Source organism: Muntiacus reevesi, chromosome 1 (assembly GCF_963930625.1).
Source record: "Muntiacus reevesi chromosome 1, mMunRee1.1, whole genome shotgun sequence".
Taxonomy (NCBI): Eukaryota; Metazoa; Chordata; class Mammalia; order Artiodactyla; family Cervidae; genus Muntiacus; species Muntiacus reevesi.
The window spans coordinates 33,701,553-33,722,151 of record NC_089249.1 but is presented as its reverse complement, the minus strand read 5'-3'; the positions used below and the strand labels follow the sequence as shown (position 1 = coordinate 33,722,151).

Below are 20,599 nucleotides of genomic sequence, written 5' to 3'. Positions count from 1 at the left end.
TTTGAACCTAGGGTGGGGGAGGCTGCGTGTTTCCGGAAGACGTGGCGGCTCTCGCCTGGGCTGCTTCCCGGCTTCATTCTCTCCGCTTCGTTCCACACCCAGGGTACTCCGAGGTGCTGTTGCCGCGGTCCTCACCTCTGCAGCCATGATCTCGTTAACGGACACACAGAGTAAGCACCTGCCCCGAGGCCCCGCCTCAAGCCCCGCACACACCTTCCTCGGGCTGGGTCTCGCCCGCCTTCCCCTTCGCCTGCCCGGGTCAATGAATGAAGCTCCGCGATGGGGGCGGTGGCCTGCAATACTCAGCTAGCACTGCAGGACCCTGGAGGGCTTCCTGGAGGAGCCGGATGCTGGACTTGCGGCTGCGGACCTGGCGGGAGGGGAGAGTCAGTGGTCTGGGGAGACGCCCGAGCTGGGGAGGGGAGCTTTCGCCAGCGCGCGAGGGTCGCGCCGCTCTCACACTCAGGAAGATGGGCGCTTTGTTCCTGCCGGCGGCCGCGAGAGAAAGTTTCATGCGCGATGCCAGCGGCCCACTCTTGGGGATATTTTTGCACTTGACATACTTGGGGTCCTCTACAAGTTACTCCTGGTTGTTTGGAGGCCGTGTTTTAAATGTCATCCATGATAGGCTCTTTTTGGAAATGTGCTTACGCTTAAATATTTTGAGTATTTGCTGTTTGCCACCACTGGAAGCAACCTTTTAAAAATCCCTTGAAATACTTTCACTTTTCTACTGGCTGCTGTCTTCCCAATCGTAAACTTTGTGTTCAGTTAAACGACTTCTTTCGTTAAAATTGTATGTTGTGCTTCGTGGTATATTTTATTATTTTAGCATCTTTCTGTCTGCCACAGAGTTCTCCAGCCTGTCTTATCTCTAAGATTCATATCGCTGTCTGTTTTCTTTCAATATAAAATTTCCAGTTTTCTACCCCTTTTTGTCAGTCTTAATAATTTTGAATTTACATATCTGCCAACCCTTTGCTTCCTGTCTTTCGATGGTAGTTATAGTCTTTTTAATCTCACTTTATCAGCCATGCCTTTTTTTTTTAATTCTGTATAACTTACTTGAATTTTAAAGATTTTTAAGAACTAAGAGTCTGCTGAAATAAAAAATAGAGCTTCCTTTAAAAATGGCTTATTTTAAAGTGAAGTCGTAAGGTTTGGATTCAAGTCTTAACTAAGTTGAACTTCACAAACCCGCTTATAACTCCTGAACACACTACCACCCCAGGAGAGGTCCCTCCCTTCCTCAGATTGAACTGCGTCTGCACCGTTGAGTGCCCATTTTGGTGTACCTGTTGTGATCAGAGAAAACATAGAGTCCTTTTCTGTTTGTAGGTTTTTATGTTTGGGGTGGTTTTTTGTTTTTGGTGTTTTTTTTTGTTTGTTTAGTGTTATAATAAAACTACCAATTATATAAAAGCATCTCATATCATCCTATCATGTGCTTTCATGTAAAATGTGTTCTGTAGTTCTAATAAGAGCCTTGTAAGGCAAAGAGGAATATGTCTCTTGTATAAATTAAAGAAGGCTCAAAAGAAATCCAGTGTATAATCATGAGGAAAACGAGAGAAACAAGACTTAATCCCAGGTCTGCAGGCTCAAAAATCTTTGTTCTTTTCACTGTACCCTGGTAACATCTAAGACTTGATGTAAAGTTTATCTGAAATCTATCTTAGAGGGATGAAATTTTCCCATAGCAAAAAATAGTTTCAACAGTAGATATTTATTCTTTAGAATTATGCATTGATTTTTTGAGAGATGGGTAGAATATTCAGAGCCTATTTTCGTTATGAGGCAGAACTCTGGTCCTCTTGATTAAAACCCAGAATTTGACAGAATACTATACATAAATTGCTAGAATTTATTTCTAATAGTACTACTAATTACTCAGAGGAGGTACTTGATCTCTACGTAGTTTTCCTATCTGTTAATACTCCTGAGTCTGTGATTATTACATATATATATTATTTACTTACCATGTGCATATAGATTCTATTCCATTGAAGTCTTAAGGGGACAAGTGCTAATTTACATCCTTCCAAAAACCAGAATGAGGGGGTTGGGTTGGAATATGGGCAGAATAGGCAGCATTCTCCTCACTGCATTACAGTGGTGAAGAGGAGGAAATTAAACTCTTTGCTGCTCATTTGCTGAATATTTTAAATAGATAATGGATGAGAATACAAAATGATTAGTGGACCAAAAGCTCTTTGGATTTCAACTGGTGTTTGTGTGTGTGTTCAGCTGTAGGAATTGGCCAACATTCAAGTGACTTACCAAGATTATTCTAGCATCCCGATTCTGCGAGAGAGTGATCAAGTACCGGTCATAATAAAAAAGCAATTCATGACTTTAAAGGAATTCTATAATCCCCTCCAGTACCCCCTCACAAAAAAACCCACAAAATTTATTGAGGAGGCTGGAGTGGGGCAGTTCCCATGCTCCCTCTAAATCTTTACTTCATTATGTCACATTGCCTAAATTCTACCATGATGTTGAATTGAGTTCTTTATTATAACATTTTCTCTTTTTGAAAGGGGATAGACAGTGCTGCCTTGAAATATCTTAAATAAGAAATTAAAGTGCTAAGGTGATAGTCACTGGAGTAAGACTGTCTCTCCTTATCAAATTTCTACAATAAACTAGATAAACTAGTTTTCCTAGATTTTCTAATCAGATTGTGCTTTAAAAGCACACATGCATGCGTGCATGTGCACGAAGAACGAAATTTTAATAATGGGCACGAAGAACGAAATTTTAATAATGCACACAAAAATACATTTATTTTCAGTCAGTTCAGTTGCTCAGTCGTATCCGACTCTTTGTGACTCCATGGACTGCAGCACACCAGGCTTCCCAGTCCATCACCAACTCCCAGAGCTTACTCAAACTCAGGTCCATTGAGTCGGTGATGCCATCTGACCATCTCATCCTCTGTTGTCCCCTTCTCCTCCCGCATTCAATCTTTCCCAGCATCAGGGTCTTTTCCAGTGAGTCAGTTCTTCACATCAGGTGGCCAAAGTATTGGAGTTTCAGCTTCAGCATCAGTCCTTCCAATGAATATTCAACTGATTTCCTTTAGGATGGACTGATTGGATCTCCTTGCTGTCCAAGGGACTCTCGAGAATCTTCTCCAGCACCACAGTTCAAAAGCATCAGTTCTTCGGCACTCAACTTTCTTTAGTCCAACTCTCACATCCATACATGACTACTAGAAAAACCATAGTTTTGACTAGATGGACCTTTGTTGGCAAAATAATGTCTCTGCTTTTTATATGCTGTGTAGGTTGGTCATAACTTTTCTTCCAAGGAGCAAGCGTCTTTTAATTTCATGGCTGCGGTCACCATCTGCAGTGATTTTGGAGCCCAAGAAAATAAAGTCTGTGACTATTTCCATTGTTTCCCCATCTATTAGCCGGGAAGTGATAGGACCAGATGCCACGATGTTAGTTTTCTGAATGTTGAGTTTTAAGCCAACTTTTTCACTCTCCTCTTTGGTTTTCATCAAGAGGCACTTTAGTGCTTCTTCTCTTTCTGCCATAAGGGTGGTGTCATGTGCATATCTGAGGTTATTGATATTTCTCCCAGCAATCTTGTTCCAGCTTGTGCTTTATCCAGTCCAGCGTTTGTCTTGATGTACTCTGCATATAAGTTAAATAAGCAGGGTGACAATATACAGCCTTGACATACTCCTTTCCTGATTTGGAACCAGTCTGTTGTTCCATGTCCAGTTCTAACTGTTTCTTCTTGATCAGCATACAGATTTCTCAGGAGGCAGGTCAGGTAGTCTGGTATTCCCATCCCATGTGGGCAACTTAAGACTCAGATTAGTAACTCATCCTAGATCACAGAATTGGCAAATGTGTGTGTGTGGAGGGGGACAGGTGTTGGGTGAGAGGGGAGTGGTGTGGGGTTTGGCTAGAATTCAAATCTAGTCTTGAGGCTCCACAGCTTATAACTATAACTTGGGAACCGAAACATTCCACTACTTTACCCAGTACAGTCCAGCAAGAGAGGGTTGCCTCTAACATTTTTGCCGAAACGGTAGCAGGTTATTGCCAAATAGTCCCTGATGTGAATGGATCAAAAGTCTCAAACTGGCCTCGCTGTCCCATTTTCTCCCCTCCAGTTCTTGCCTAAGCCTATGTGTTCACAAGCCCTCTGGTTACTAAAGACTCCTTGGAGCTGCCCTCTCACCATCAGAATCGTACCCAGGAAAATAAACATGCTGTTCATGCTGAACAGTGAGGCCAGTTTGAGACTTTTGACCCATTCAAGTTAGGGACAATGTGGCAATAACCTGCTAGTGTTTCGGCAGAAATGTTAGAGGCAACCCTCTCTTGCTGGACTGTGCTGGGTAAAGCAGTGGAATGTTTCGGTTCCCATGTTATAGTTATAAGCTGTGGAGCCTCAAGACTAGATTTGAATTCTAGCCAAACCCCACACACTCCCCTCCCACCCAACACCCGTCCCCCTCCACACACACACATATTTACCGATTCTGTGATCTCGGATGTGTTACTAATCTGAGTCTTAAGTTGCCAACATGAAACATGGAGCCAGTGATACTTTTTAACCCCCCAGTTTTGCCAAATGAATTAGGACATTTGTGTACACATCTCATTAAATGTAAAACCATATATGTTGTCTCTCTTTTTCACTGCAGTTTTTAATAACATAACTGACATTATGTTAGTAACAAGCTGATTATATTAAACTTGAATCACTTAAAGATGCTTCTCCCAGAAGTTCATCATACCCCAATACCCTTGAGTTTCATTTAATCTGATTTAACTGGGGAGAGGGGGATCCTTTGGGAAGCCGAATGGCATGATGGTTTAGTACAGGGACTTTGGATTCGAATAGACCTGAGTTCAAATGCTTAACCAAATGTGTGACTTTGGGCAAATGAAGTCAATTCTCTAAACCTCAGTTTCCTCCATCTCTAAGATGATGTAGTGATACCTACCTTGCAGTATTACTGGGAGAATTAAGTTCTATAAGAGATGTGAAGCACTTCATAATGGCCAGTTCATGGTAAATTCTCAGTATATAGTATGTATATTGCCATATAATTTCCTTTCTGAAGAACAAACATCTCGACATGTTTATGTTATTGTTAGGAAAACTTGTGAAGAAATAGAAATGGGTTGTATTTAAGTATTGCAGCTGCCAGTGATTAAATCTTAACTAGTTATTTAATGGAATGTTACTTGCTCATTTGTCCATATTTTTCTCTCAGAAATTCTATCTGACATCTAAATAGTTATTTTGGTAAATTCTCCTGAAGCATTTAAGCATGTAAGTATCAGCCTCCAACTTTCACGAGAATTTATGTCCGTGGTATATACTTCCCAGTGTATCTATGGACAGGTACTTTGCTGACAAAGGTCCATATAGTCAAAACTATGATTTTTCCAGTAGTCATGTATGGATGTGAGAGTTGGACCATAAAGAAAGCTGAGCAGCACCTTAGAATTGATGCTTTCCAAATATGGTGTTGGAGAAGACTCTTGAGAGTCCCTTGGACTGTAAGCAGATCAAACCAGTCAATCCTAAAGGAAATCAGTCCTGAATATTCATTGAAAGGACTGATGCTGAAGCTTCAATACTTTGGCCACCTGATGCTAAGAGCCAACTCATTGGAAAAGACCCTGATGCTGGGAAAGATTGAAGACTGGAGGAAAACGGGGACAACAGAGGATGAGATGGCTGGATGGCATCACCAACTCAATGGACATGAGTTTGAGTAAGCTCCGGGAGTTGGTGATGGACAGGGAAGCCTGGTGTGCTGCAGTCCGTGGGGTCACAAAGAGTCAGACACAACTGAGTGACTGAACTGAACCTGAATTATTTTAGTCTAACTTTCAGAGAAAAAGGTAGCTGGAATGGGAGGCATTCATTAACTGTAGACTGAAGTGAAGGATGTTGAAGAAGACATATTTAAATGTTCAACTCATTGGAACATTTTGCATGGCTTAAATTTTAAGGAGCTGTGACGTAGATTTTAGCTTTCTGGAACTGAGGTAACAGATCAGAAATCACTGCTGCATATTTAAAATTGTATTTCCCAAAATATGGCCGTTTCGGTTTGGATCCATTATTTTCTGCAGGTAGTGCTGCTAGGTAAAGTAAGGATTGGTGACTGTTTTCCTGCAAGCAAAACTAAAATGAGCAAGGAAGTAGTTTCGTGGGTTGCGCTTTGTAACATTAACAGACTTGTGCAACTGTAACCATAGAAAGTTAAGACTCTTCAGAAGTATAGACAAGTCTAGGGAATGTAAAGGCAACAAAATGATTAAGAGAGTAAAAGAGCCTTAAAAGCTTATACTTTCCACTACTCTATACTCAGTGCCGAGAACAGTTGCCAACATCCAGGAGTTGATCAACAATTTTTTGTTTTTGAGTGAAGAAGACCCAGAATGTTAACATTAGGTAAAACAGTGTTGGAGAGATGGTTTTAGGACTCAGACTAAGTGTATGAATAGGTGCATAATTGAGAGAGACTTGTAGTAGATGAATGCATAATAAACCATCAGGAAGTCAAAGTCATGCCTCACCTTCTGAATATTAACTTTTAGAGGAGACAGCTACATGATTCTCAGAATCCCTTGTGTTACCATTGTGAGAAGCAGCGCATAATAGAGTGAAGTCTGTTGTACTGACGTCCTGTAGCATTTCTGGTAGGTTAAGCATTTTAAGAAGAAACTGCAGGTTTTGTGCATATAAATACTAGTCCTGGAACATAAAAGGAGAAGAGGGGACAAAGAGTAAAAGTAAACCCATATACTTATGTCTGAAGCCAGAAGGTTTCTTTGGAGGAAAAAAATACATAACCAAAGGTTTAGAGTCCTGATTCATCTTTCTCTATTATGGGTATGTTTGTGAGAAGTCCTATGTTTCATTTAAGGATCAGAAATTCTTAACTTATTTTAAATTTGAGAGTAATTTGCTGATGTTAATTTAATTTGTTGTAGTTCATAAAGAATGTCATCATAAGTTAACCTGCAGTGTTGGGGCCCATGTTTCCTTATATCCGTCAAAAGAAAAACTGAAAAATTTTTCCTAGTTTACAAGGATCTGAGTGTAACTTTACTTTTGCTCTACCCTTAACTATATGACTTGTGTTGCAGAAATTGGAATGGGATTAACAGGATTTGGAGTGTTCTTCCTATTCTTTGGAATGATCCTCTTTTTTGACAAGGCACTACTGGCTATTGGAAATGTGAGTGTTTCAACATATATTTTAACTACATGCATAATGAAATTTTAACTTAATACAAATGAATTATTGCCAACTGTGAAACTGGGGGAAGATAATTCACTGTTACTCATATGAAGATTCCTGTTACATTTTCTGTTTCCATCAGGGATGAAACATGCAAGCTTTCTGTTTAAATAAAAGGTAAACACTTAATGAGGTTTTCTAATCCCATAACTGCTTGGTTAAATGTTTTGATATGTGATTTACAATAGAGTAAAATCAAGACTACCTCTGAGTAGTTCAAAGTAAATGACTTCACCCCATGTCTTGGTAAATTTGTTAATGTTGTTTTGACTTGAAACATCTGAGATTTAACTATTGCTTCAATAGCATAAGATGAAGAGTTCTTAAAAACCACTTCAACATTTAAAATATATACCTCTTAATAATTGACATGCTAAGAAAGGTGTGTATATTGTTTATTTGGAATGTGTACTCTCTTGTCTATGGTGAAGACTGTGCAAGAGCCCTAGAAATTAGTAACCCTCCTAAAAAAAGTGTTAGTCGCTCAGTCATGTCCAACTCTTAATGCCCCCATGGACTGTAGCCAGGCCCCTCTGTCCATGGAATTCTCCAGGCAAGAATACTGGAGTTGGTTGCCATGCCCTCCTCCAGGGGATCTTCCCAACCCAGGGATTTACCGTCTGAGGCCCCAGGGAAGCCCAAGAGGGCAGGAAAGTCACTGAGTAAGGATGGAATAGTTTTGAAGTGTATATTCATGTTTTAGTACACAGTAACATCAACAGCGTTGGCATCTCAGAATGTGAAACTTAAACATTAGGCTTAATAAATATTTGTGTGAAATATTTTTCCCTCAAGTGCAGTAATGAAGAAAGGCAAGTGTTTAGGAATAAAACCTGGGGAAACACAAGCTTTTAGTTGACCACCATCTCTTGTCCATTGTCTGAAGACATACAGAATATATTTGGGAAGGCGCAGCTGTATTTCATATCAGCTGCTTCCAGACTTCTGAAATTAATAAAACTAGGATCTTCCTCCTGGATTTGTGTGATTTCTTCTACTACCAAATGGGCCATGTCAGGTTTTCTCCCATCTGTAGGAACTCCTATCAGTCCTGATAAAAGTTTTCAGAACCCGGAGTCCCTTCAGTTGACATTTTTACGTGCAACTACTGTCTTTTGCCTTGCGGCTCATCTTGCTAAGTGATGAAGCTGTCGCCATCTAGCTAACCCTGGGGAGACCGCTGCAGGTGCAGACACCATGAGTAATGCCTCATTTGTCTTTGCTTCTCTTTTCTTCATCTGATCACAGCAGAAGAGGGCTGAACAGAGTGGGATGTAACTACCACTTTAACATGGTCCTGCCTCTTGTGTGCGTTGTGGCCTTCTCTGGCCAGCTGCCCATATTAAAAGCCACATGTTCTAAACATTTATCATATTTGGCTTTGACCTTCCTTTTCAATGCATTTAACTGCTTAACTATGTTGCATTTTCCTTCTCTTGCAGGTTTTATTTGTGGCTGGTTTGGCTTTTGTAATTGGTTTAGAAAGAACATTCAGATTCTTCTTCCAAAAACATAAAATGAAAGCTACAGGATTTTTCCTGGGTGGTGTATTTGTGGTACTGATTGGTTGGCCTTTGATAGGCATGATCTTTGAAATTTATGGATTCTTTCTCTTATTCAGGTAAGGCAACTATTTTATTCCTCCAGTAAACCATCATGTCAGGTAATTATTACAGAAACCCAGATGTGTCTATCAAGTGCAGATGATTGCTTGTGTCAGGGTATGAATTAACTTGTAAAGCATTTTTAATGCTATAAAATTTACTTTGGTGGCATCTTAAGGCACTCTGTCTCTGTTTGCTATTTTCATCAGCCAACCAGTGATAGATCAGTCTGGTGTTTCAACATGTAGAACCTGATACTGCACAGTTAACTGCCACTTGATGATGCTTTTTTTAGTGCGTGCAGATGTTAAAAAATTTTGGACTAAATACATTATGGGAGGGTTTGATCATTTAATATTTTATGAATGCCACTTACCAAGTAAATAATAGTATGCAATGTGAGAAAACACTTTTAAGTAAGGTTGGTTAAATTATTGATTCAAGAAAGGTATATCATTTGTCTTCTATCTGCCAAGCACCGTATTGCCCACAGGAAACATAAAAACTAAGTGCCAAATCTGCTTTAAGGAATCTCTCATTTCTGATTCATGAAATAGACTGTAAAGGTACTGGTAGGATATGGTAGTAATGTGGTTATAGATGTTTATGCAGAATGTTATAGAGCACAACTAAAGAAGGGATCACATCCAGGGAGAGGGAAGAAATGGTAACTGAATTTTGAAGTTGCTTAAAAGTTCAAAATTTTAACAAAATCCTTTCTTTTTACGTAGCTAACAGTCGATTTTGGTGATAGAGAATCTGTTCATTGTAAGACCTTTTTCTCCCTCTCCCAGGGGCTTCTTTCCTGTGGTTGTTGGCTTTATTAGAAGAGTGCCAGTCCTTGGATCACTCTTGAACTTACCTGGAATTAGATCGGTAAGTAATTCTATATTTAGCAGCATATTTTTTTGAACCATTAAAATGAGTACTCTGGGAGAAAGAATGGTTTGGGAGTTTGGGGTTAGCAGATGCAAACTATTATATTTAGAATGGATAAACAGCAAGATTCTGCTGTGTAGCGCAGAGAACTATATTCAGCATCCTGTGATAAATCATAACAAAAGAATATAAAAAAATATATGTATATATATGTATGACTGAATCACTTTGCTCTACAGCAGAAATTAACACAATGTTGTAAATCAGCTACAATTTTTAAATTGTTTAAATAAAATAAAAATTTTAAAGATAAATAATTGTTCTCTGATGCTCTTTTTAGAAATTTGAGGAATTGATAACATGATTGATACATTTTTTTGTGATATAACTGTTGCATCACGTACATTGTGGTTACAATGAATAACAGAAAATAATCATTGCTAAACCTATAAAACCTGAAATTTGGTTTCACTGTATCCACATTTAATGTTGTTTTCCTTTTTTCATGTGACTTGGATTGCCATGCTACCTTTCTCTTTGAGAGTTCAAGGCACCTTTCAATTAACTTTTATAAGATCTCTAATTTTAGAAGCAATAATATAAAAGAACATTGTTTCTTACAAATATGTTCTCTCTTAGACTGTATCACCAAATGGAGGATGTTGAAACAATTAAATAAAGCATTGTGATACTGAGTCAGATGATAAAATTCTGTTCCCAGCTCTGTCCACAGTTAGAACAGTCTTGTCAAATCTGTATCTCCAGGGCAGGCCATCAACTTCTTACTGGTGTTTGCAGATTTGCGTAGATGCTTCTAGAGATACTCCGTAGCATGTATTGAATTCTCAAAGAGCTAAAGGATGGCTTTCCCACTAAGGAATAGGTACCACTCTAAGCCTGATCTCATTTCAATTTTAGAGTCAGAATCTTACAGCTCAGATAACCTAGGTATTTGAAGTTACCTTTGGAGAGAAAATGTGCTTTCTCTCCACCTAAATTTGTCATAAAATTCTAATGAATCCATGAGTTCCAGTCACTTATTTGCAATAATATAAAATTTTGGGACCTAGGCTTATAGGGGTATATCCTGATTTCATTTGCATTAATCCCTAAACTCATACAGTAGTCAGTGTTGTTTATACTTAGAATGTCTTTTGAATGTACTGAAACTTCTAGCTATATAGAGTTGTACTTACTAATCATGTCTTTAAGGATTCTTCAGTATTTGCATAAATGGACATTCAGTGCTATAAATTTTTTCTACTATTGCTTCATTAAAATAAATAGGCATTTCTTAAATTATTTTATTAAGTAAAAATATGAATAATGAAATAAAAGAAAGGGTTAAATGATTGCTACATTTTGATAGTATTATAGCCACTTGGGTTATGTAACTTAATATCTTCACTAATTACTTTGTTTCAACATCTGTTTGCATCACCATCTGGAATGCTGAAGAAAGCCCAATTGCTTTATATTTGGGGTGGAGTAATCAAAGTAAATAAGCACTTACATTAATGTGTGTTAAAACTTGTGTTCTGTAATTATCGATTTATGCTTGCATCATTAAGTCTCTTTTTAATGTCATTGCCACTTTCGGTCTGAAGTCCAGAATACACATTTAAAGTATTTTTAGTCAATAGCTGTTGTTAATTATTGAACTTAATGGAGCTAAATCTGTTTGTTCAAAGACTACATAGGCCCAGAAGAGATCCACAATAATGGTCAGTTGAAATAATATTATTGGGTTCATTAATGCATGAATGGCTGACATTTCAGCTTTTTTTTTTTTTAATTTTTCTTTTGTTAAGCTAGAAGCGTTAACATCATTTTATCCAGTTTTTTTAATTCATTGTGTTGCATTTCTCGTGTTGCACTTTTAAAGTCATATGTATAACATGTCATGCAAAAACTCGTAGAAAAAAAATTTTTTTATATACATTTATGTGTCAGAAGATGGTGGTGAGTAGTACTGGATTAATCATTGTCGGTCATACCTTAAATTTCCACAAATCTTACAAAACTAGGTTTTTTTAATCAGCATTTAAAGTATATGTGATATTTTTAAGTGCTCTAGACTTTCTTTTAACTATCTGTTTTTCTTCTTGCAGTTTGTAGATAAAGTCGGAGAAAGCAACAATATGGTATAACAGCCATTGAATTGAAGACTCATTTAAAATATTGTATTATTTATAAAATCCTTTGAAGAATATTCAGCACAAAATTAAATTACCTGAAATAGCTTGTAATGTTCTTTACAGAAGTTTAAAACGTATAGCCTACAAAGTACCAACAGCAGTTAACAAAGAAGCAATGAAAACAGGCTTCTAACCAAGTCATCTAAGAGGTCAGCAAGCAAAGCGAAGGAGGTGAAATCTATGTTACATGCGTATTGAAACTTTTTAAGGCCATTTTTGTTATTTTTCCACAATGTGTGAAACACAGCCATCCTTAGAGAACTGTAATCCCTATTTCTTTCCTTTTTATGTTGAAGATGCAAGCATACCCATAGGCATTTGCTTTTTAGAAGTGTCCACTGCAATGGCAAAAATATTTTCAGTTGCCCTGTGTCTCTGAAAATGATGCATGAGTTAGATTGGATTATGTCATTTTAATCTATTAAAACCAGGAAAACCCAGTGTTGATGTATGAATCCCTTTTTTTTTTTTTTGGTAAGAATATGGTTAAAATAAAACTTTCTTTTTTTTTTTTTTAATAAAACTTTCATGGTTCTTCTGAATCTTAATATTTTAAAACCAGATGAAAATCCGACCTAGATATTCTTTGTTGGAATGTTGCAAAGGTCATTCTTTACTAGCTTACAGTTTCTAAGTTACAGCTCACTCAGCACTTTTTCCTTCAGCAACACACTCTGGAAATCCTGATATTTCTTGGGACTCTCATCTGAGCATCTGTATCTTTCATCACACATGAGCATTTAACAGAAAGCCATCTCGGCCATGAAAGAGTCTGTTACAAAGCTTGTTTCACTGAAGGGTGTATTCTTCAAGATACCAAGTGAGATTTTTCCATGTCATGATCCAGTGTTTCCTTTTATTTTTTTTAATTTTAGCAGTGGTTTATTATTTTGCTTTTCATACATTAAAATAACTACTGGTAATTTTTACTTTAAGATGTAACACGTTATAAGGTTAAACTTACAGCTATGTTTTTAAGGGCTGTTCACAGAAGCCAATTTTTCCCTTATTTTCAGCTTTTTCCTAACATTAAAATCAGTATGCATAATGTGTGTTTCGTACACTCACTCTTCATCTTGAGTTCGTGGAGAGAATATCTGAGTTCCCACGCTAGAGTTATTTTACCGTAATTAAACTGGCTATGGTTCTGCAAAATGTGACACTACAAAAATGATGTGTTGTTTTCTCCACTGTTGCTGCTCGACAGGCAGTAAGTAGGAAGCTGCGGTAGTTTCCTCAGTAGTGGTTTTCCAAGGAGACACCCTTTTGTAGATGTAGGAAGCCATTTCAAGAGTCAGAGTACTATTTGTTTTACTACTAATGATTGTACTATTTACTCAATTTTTTAACAGTTGCAAAGCTTTTTAATACATAAAATCATAATTGAAATTTGTGATTTTTATTTACAAACGTGTCTACAAGATATATTATTGCCTGTGTTATTAGTAGTTAAATCTCTTGATGCACAGGGAAGTCCCATCCTTGCTCATCTAAAGAAAGAACGACTTGGTAGATAGTCTTAACGGTTCAGCCTTGTGGATTACTGTCTTTTCGGTACTGGCATTTGACTTATGACATAATCTGTGAACATAGATGATATTGACAAAATGAGACTCCTACCTCAATAGTTCATGGAATGATTAGAAACATTTTGTTGTCTAATGTTCTTCAAAAAAGTACTATCCTCGCTTGGAGAGTGTCAAATATCTACATACTTGGGGGACTGACTTATATTAGTTGCCCTGTGGGACTCTGTTATACATATTTTTGACTGACCCATATTATTTACAGTGGCTAGATAAGTCTACCTTTTTTAGAGCAAGAACAGTATCTGTTAATGTAAGGAGCATCTGTATTATTTAACTCCTTTGTAGACATGAATTTCTATCAAAATGTTCTTTGCACTGTAGCAGAGATCTCTTTTTCAACAATCTTGTTTCAGAAAACATTATTAGAAGTGTATAAAGGATGTGATAATCTCCCAATAAGAATGAGAGGCTTGGAGCAGTTTTCAGTTTTATCAGATGTGAGTTTGGGACTGCTTGGCAGCATTGTATGTTTCTTAGAACCATTGATGAGGCTCTATTTTTAAACATAACTTGTTTTCTGACAGAAAACACTGTACATCATATTGTTTCTTCCTTTCCAAAATTAGTCTTCTGTCTGTGACCAAAAAAAAGCATCAGTTATTGCTATAAAGGTGGAAGAAAAGGTCTAATACTACTTAGCCTTAAGTGTTTCTGGCATTGTTCAAATCTATTTTCTGTAACAGAAACCTATTTGGAATGTTTTTCTTTTCCCCTTATACATTGTAATTCCTGGAATACTGCTGCTTTTAAAAGTCTCACAGATTATATAATCTAACAATTGAATATTGTAAATACACTTGTCTTACTTCTCAATAAAAGGGTACTTTTCTATTAATTGGTGGTTGTCTCAACTTGGGCTGCTAAAACAAAATTCCACAGACCAACTTACACAACAAATGTTAGCTCTCATGGTTCTGGATTCTGGGAAGTCCAAAATGAACATGCTGGCAGATTCAGTTCCTGGAGAGGGCCCTCTTTCTAGCTTGCAGACAGCTGCCTTCTTACTATGTCCTCACATGGCATAGAAAAAGAGAATGAGCTCTCATCTCTCTTCTAATAAAGACACTAATCCCTTCATGAGGAGTCCTATCTTGGTCACCTCATCTAAACCCAACTATCTCCCCAAGGCCCACCCCCAGTGCCATCATGTTGGCGGTTGAGTTTTCAACCTATAAGTTTGAAGGGAACAAAAATTCAATCCATAACAATGGTCAGATGTATTTTTATTATGAATTATAAAAATTTAGCATTGCACAATAACCAAACTTGTGTTTTAAATTAGCCTAATATGCAGTTTTCTTTTTTATAGAAGAATAGTCACATCTTTGATTTCCAAATTGTTCAATTATAAATAGAAATAGGCTTCAGTTTAAAAAAAAAAAAAAAGTAAATTTAGAAATTGGTGGAGAAATGCTTAATTTAATTTTTTTTTCTCAGCATGAAAGGAATATATAATATTTATTCATGACGTAAACTCACTTAATGTCAGCAGTGTTTTGATCATAAACTTTAGTAAGGCCAAAAACCACTGGACAAATTTATCAGTTAAGGTACACAATAAGTTTGTTGCATCTGATCATTAAACCACAAGTCTTGACTATTGTCTGTTGAACTGCAAGTCTTGAATCCATTATTAAATATCCAGTTCATCTTTCTAATAGTGAAGGACAGGGAAGCCTGGTGTGCTGGAGTCCAAGGGGTCGCAAAGGGTCAGACACGACTTAGGGGCTAAACAACAACATCTTTCTAACCTTTTCCTCTGGGCTAAAATGTTCCAGCCTCTGTGTTTCTACTTCTTGTATCCGTGTAGGAGGTTGGACATAGCATCTGCCCCAGATCCTTCAACTGACACTTTTCCATGGCCTTACCTTTACCAACTAAGACCTTTTAATAGAAAAGTTCAGCTCTATTTGACTAGGCCAAAACAGCTGGCCCTTCCGTGTCCTCTCCTACACCGTTCCACTTGTTTTGTATTTATATGGTTTTGGGAAAGAGATTCTTGAGCTTCAAAGCTTAAGTAAAGGATGGTAAAGACATTGGCCGAGTGAGGAGTTTTATTTTGGATAGTGGGCCTTCTCAGTGCCCTAAATCTGAAGCTGGTAGCTCTTTGGGGAGTCTTCTTCCACCTCTTTGTGAGACAACTGGCCTATGGAGTCGACTGGCCTTCACAGAGAATAAAGCCAAAACAAAGTAGGAATTAAACCCAGTGACCTCAACATCCAGTAGCAAAATCCTCTCTTCTGTCATCAGAGGTAATTTCTATCTTTGAGTATCTTGAATAGCCATATTGTCCAGGTAATCTTTCCCAAGATAGGTGCTGTTTGAAAAAGACAAACATCGCATGATATCAGTTCTATGTGATTTCTAAAAAAAAAAACAATTGATACAAATGAACTTAATAAAGAAATAAACTCACAGACATTGAAAGCAAACCTATAGTTACCAAAGTGGATGGAGTGGGGAGAAGGTAGATAAATGAGGAATTTCAGATTAACAAATGCACACTACTATATATGAAATAGATAAACAACAAAGACCTCCTGTAGAGCATAGGGAACTATATTCAACACTTTGAAATAACCTATAATGGAAAAGAATCTGAGAAAGGTCATATATATATATATATAACTGAATATTAGTTTGCTGTGCAACTGAAGGGCTTCTCTGGTGGCTCAGACAGTGAAGAATCTGCCTGCAGTGAGGAGACGTAATAGACACTAGTTCGATCCTTGGGTCAGGAAGACCCCCTGGAGAAGGGAATGGCTACCCACTCCAGTGTTCTTGCCTGGAGAACTTCCTGACACTAATATAACCTGCACCTGAAACTAGTATAACATTGTAAATAAACTATACTTCAATTTTTTAAATGTATAAATAAAATATAAGCAATGTTTTTCTAAAGATAGGTGCGGTGTTAAGTTAGGCCTGGGCACCCTGAAGTCTACTGGAAGAATTCAGATAACATCAGTGATGTGGGCAAAATTATCTCCATTAAATATGCCTTTTAAAAAAGTTTCAGAGAGAAAAACAAGTATCATGTATTTATGTATATGGAATCTAGAAAAAAAAATATGGTAATAGATGAGCCTATTTGCAGAGCAGGAAGACAGACCAGACGTTAAGAAGGAACATGTGGACAGAGGGATATGGAGGAAGGGGAGGGTGAGACAAATTGGGAGATTGGGCTTGACATATATAAACTACCGTGGGTAAAAAATAGATAGCTGGCGGGAACCTGTTGGACACCTTAGGAAGCTCAGTGCTCCATGATGACAGGGATGGAATGCGGGGGGGTGGGTGTGTGTGTGTGAGAGGGAGGTCCAAGAGGGAGGGGCTATGTGAATGCATACAGTTGGTTCTCATTGTTGTAGAGCAGAAACTAACACAATATTATAAAGGAGGTACACTCCGATTGTTGTTTTGTTTTTTTTAATGAGGGAAAAATAGGTTTCGGATCCAATTTGTCCAATAGCCACTGCCAGGTCATCATGTCAGCAGAATAAAAGGTAATGTTTTTGTACGTCAGCTGTTTTTTAATCAAATAAGTAACTTCTTTTTTAGCCCATTTCTAGGTTTAGACCTGTAAAAATCTTTAACTTTTGTGATTCAACAAAAACATTTGATTGGGAGTCAATGCCTTTTTAGAACAAATTTACCTTCTGGCATGTTACTTTTGATAAGACTACAATATTGATAAAATGTCAAAGCCATTCTCCTCACTTGTGCATATTATGCTGAAAATGGCAGCTTTGACGTAAAACATCTGGTTATGAATTCGTTAGTGAACCTGTTACAGACAAAGCACATTAATTTATTTTTTCCTTAAAATTGTAATTTCAAAACATAGTTTGACTGGCAATTTATTTTCCTGTCCCTCTTTCTAAAACCTTTGTGTGTGTTTGGTATGGAAAGGGGAAAAAAGACATTTTAGTTGTTTTTTGCCTGAATGATCAGTCACTTCGGTCATGGCCGACTCCTTGCGACCCTATGGACTGTAGCCTGCCCGGCTCCTTCTGTCCCTGCGACTCTCCAGGCAAGAATACTGGAGTGGGAGTGGGTTGCTGTGTTTTCCTGCAGGGGAATCTTCCCAACCCAGGAGTCAAATCCGCATCTCCTGCGACTCCTGCATTGCAGGGGGATTCTTTACCTGTTAAACCAGCAGGGAAGCCCAGTTGCTTGTTAGGATAACCTAATAACTGGGTTTCAGTTATGAGTTCTTTTAAAATATAAATATAGTCTTCTTTTTTCTATTGCTTTTTCTTTGGAAGTTGCTAAAATCCCTTGAAATTAACTTATAAAATCTGAAAACCTAATATTTAATGTTAAGATTTTTCTCTAGATAAGGTGGTAATATTTTAGTCCTTAGTTTTTATCTTCCTCCTCTCCTAAACAGTAGAAAATACTACATTCATGGTTTTGGGTCTTTCTTGCTTTAATTATTCTTTAAAGGGAGTAAATATTTCTCAAGTTTCTACCTGCAAACTCCTTTATATATTTCATTCTCATTTACTAACCAAATCTCCTATCTGCACATGACCATCAAGTTCAAATGTCAGGTGCCCAAACCCCAATCTCTCTTGCACAAGTATTTACAGGTAGATAGCATCGCCCATCGGAGAAGGCAATGGCAATCCACTCCAGTACTCTTGCCTGGAAAATCCCATGGACGGAGGAGCCTGGTGGGCTGCGGTCCATGGGGTCGCGAAGAGTCGGACATGACTGAAGCAACTTAGCAGCAGCAGCAGCAGCAGCATCACCATCACCCATCAAGCTTCAATCCCAAATCACACTCGTCTGTTCCTTCTCCATACGCCCTGATATTTCTATTGCTAGCAATTCTCCCAGTTATGCAGACTTTAAGCTTTCAAGTTTTTTAGTTTGTGTTATCACTTTTTATACCATCTAAGATTTACTACTCAAAATGTCCAAAGGTCAGAATAGGATCTATGAGCATCACTTGGGAGTTTATTAGAAATGCAGATTCTCAGGCCCCATTCAATCTATACTGAATCAGAGCACACATTTTAATGAGATTCCCAGATGATTCAAAAACACATTAATAAATACTTTCAGAGCACTACTCTAACATTTAGAAGAAAGAGATCATCTCTCTTATCCATGGGACCTTAGCACATAGTGGCCACTCTGATCCTTGTTCACTGCCTGCCTGTGTGTATAACTGTTTCAACTAAAGAAATTCTTGACGAAAGTGAAAGAGGAGAGCGAAAAAGCTGGCTTAAAACTCAACATTCAAAAAACTAAGATCATGGCATCTGGTCTCATCACTTCACGGCAAATAGATGGGAAACATTGGAAACAGTGACAGATTTTATTTTCTTGGGTTCCAAAATCACTGCAGATGGTGATTGCAGCCATGAAATTAAAAGACGCTTGCTCCTTGGAAGGAAAGCTATGACCAACCTAGACAGCATATTAAAAAGCAGAAATATTACTTTGCCGACAAAGGTCCATCTAATCAAAGGTATGGTTTTTCCAGTAGTCATGTATGGATGTGAGAGTTGGACCATAAAGAAAATGGGAGTGCCAAAGAATTGATGCTTTTGAACTATAGTGTTGGAGAAGACTCTTGAGAGTCCCTTGGACTGCAAGGAGATCCAACCAGTCCATTCTGAAGGAAATCAGTCCTGAATATTCATAGGAAGGACTGACACTGAAGCTGAAACTCCAATACTTTGGCCACCTGATGCGAAGAACAGACTTACTGGAAAAGACCCTGATGCTGGGAAAGACTGAAGGCAGGAGGAGAAGAGGACGACAGAAGATGAGATGGTTAGATGGCATCACTGACTCGATGGACATGTGTTTGAACAAGCTCTGGGAACTGGTGATGGACCGGGAAGCCTGGCATGCTGCAGTCCATGGGGTTGCAAAGAGTCGGACACGACTGAGTGACTGAACTGAACTGTACATAATTGGGTCATAGCCCTCTTGCCTTCTCCAAATTCCTTTTTGCAGTTCTCTTCCATATCATCAATTTTTCCTTCTCTGCCAGTCATCTCCATCAGCATACAGGTTCTGCAAATGGTCATCAAAATGAACCAACAAACCTGGCTGATTTCAGCAAAAGCGGACTTTATTAAAAGGACACTGCAGGTGAATCACTGTCTCCTTGGCACTGCATGCAGGAATCTGTCACTAGCATTGTAGCCAGTATTGCCCACACAAACTTGAGCATCCTACAACCACTGCTGCACCAGAAAGTGCTTCTCCCACTCCCCACTTATCCCCTCCCAGCTCCAGTCTCCATCCAAGTGGGTATATCTGATTGGTGAAGCCTGCATCATGACCACACGCTACCTGATAGGGAGACTGGGAAGGAGTATCTAACATGTTCGGCATCTACAATAGAGGGAGGATACTGCCTCCCACCAAGAGTCATAATTTATAGTTTAGGGAATTTCAGAAATGCCCTTCAACTAAAAGGATTCAGATGTTATTGAAAGGTTAAAAAAATAATAATTCCATTTCTACCAAACTCATTTATCTTTTTTCAAAGTTTATTTTTTCCTTTCCTTTTGGTGGAATTAAAAAAGGTTGTCCACACTTGTCTTTATTTCCTCATATCCTATTCTACCCAATCTAGCATTGTTCCTCAAAAGCCATCATATTCCCAAATCCAGCAGACACTTCTCAGCTCACGCAGTTTAACCTTACAGTGTTATTGGATAGTCTCCCAGCTCCCATGAACTTATGGTCTCTTGGAATTTCACTTTTTTACAATTGCTTCAGCTCAGCTTCCTTTGCTGACTTTCCCTCTGCTCAATCTCTGTGTTTGTTTTCAGAGCTCTATCCCTTCTTCTTTAACTCCATTCACTCCCTAAGTATTCTTTCAACTTTTTCCTGGCTTAAAATTCTCAAATCTGATAATTCTTGCCTTTAGAAAAAAATCTACAGACTGTTTACTGAGCTCTAGAGTTTTGCATCTGCAACTGCTTACTTTGTACTTCTCCATGTATGTCTAATACATATTTTAATTTTAATATGTCCAAAGAGAATTCTTTAATTTCCCTCTCTAAA

The 20,599-nt window shown here is 38.1% G+C and overlaps 1 protein-coding gene across 1 annotated transcript; it reads left to right on the top strand.

The window, feature by feature from the left end:
* The first annotated feature begins 17 nt into the window (after nt 1-17).
* On the top strand, nt 18-14,396 carry GOLT1B (golgi transport 1B). The gene is made up of 5 exons (XM_065940580.1): nt 18-170; nt 7,137-7,228; nt 8,734-8,912; nt 9,690-9,771; nt 11,886-14,396. Exons 1-5 carry the CDS (start codon nt 146-148, stop codon nt 11,922-11,924), a joined length of 417 nt encoding a protein of 138 aa, XP_065796652.1. The 5' UTR covers nt 18-145; the 3' UTR covers nt 11,925-14,396.
* Nucleotides 14,397-20,599: the final 6,203 nt, after the last annotated feature.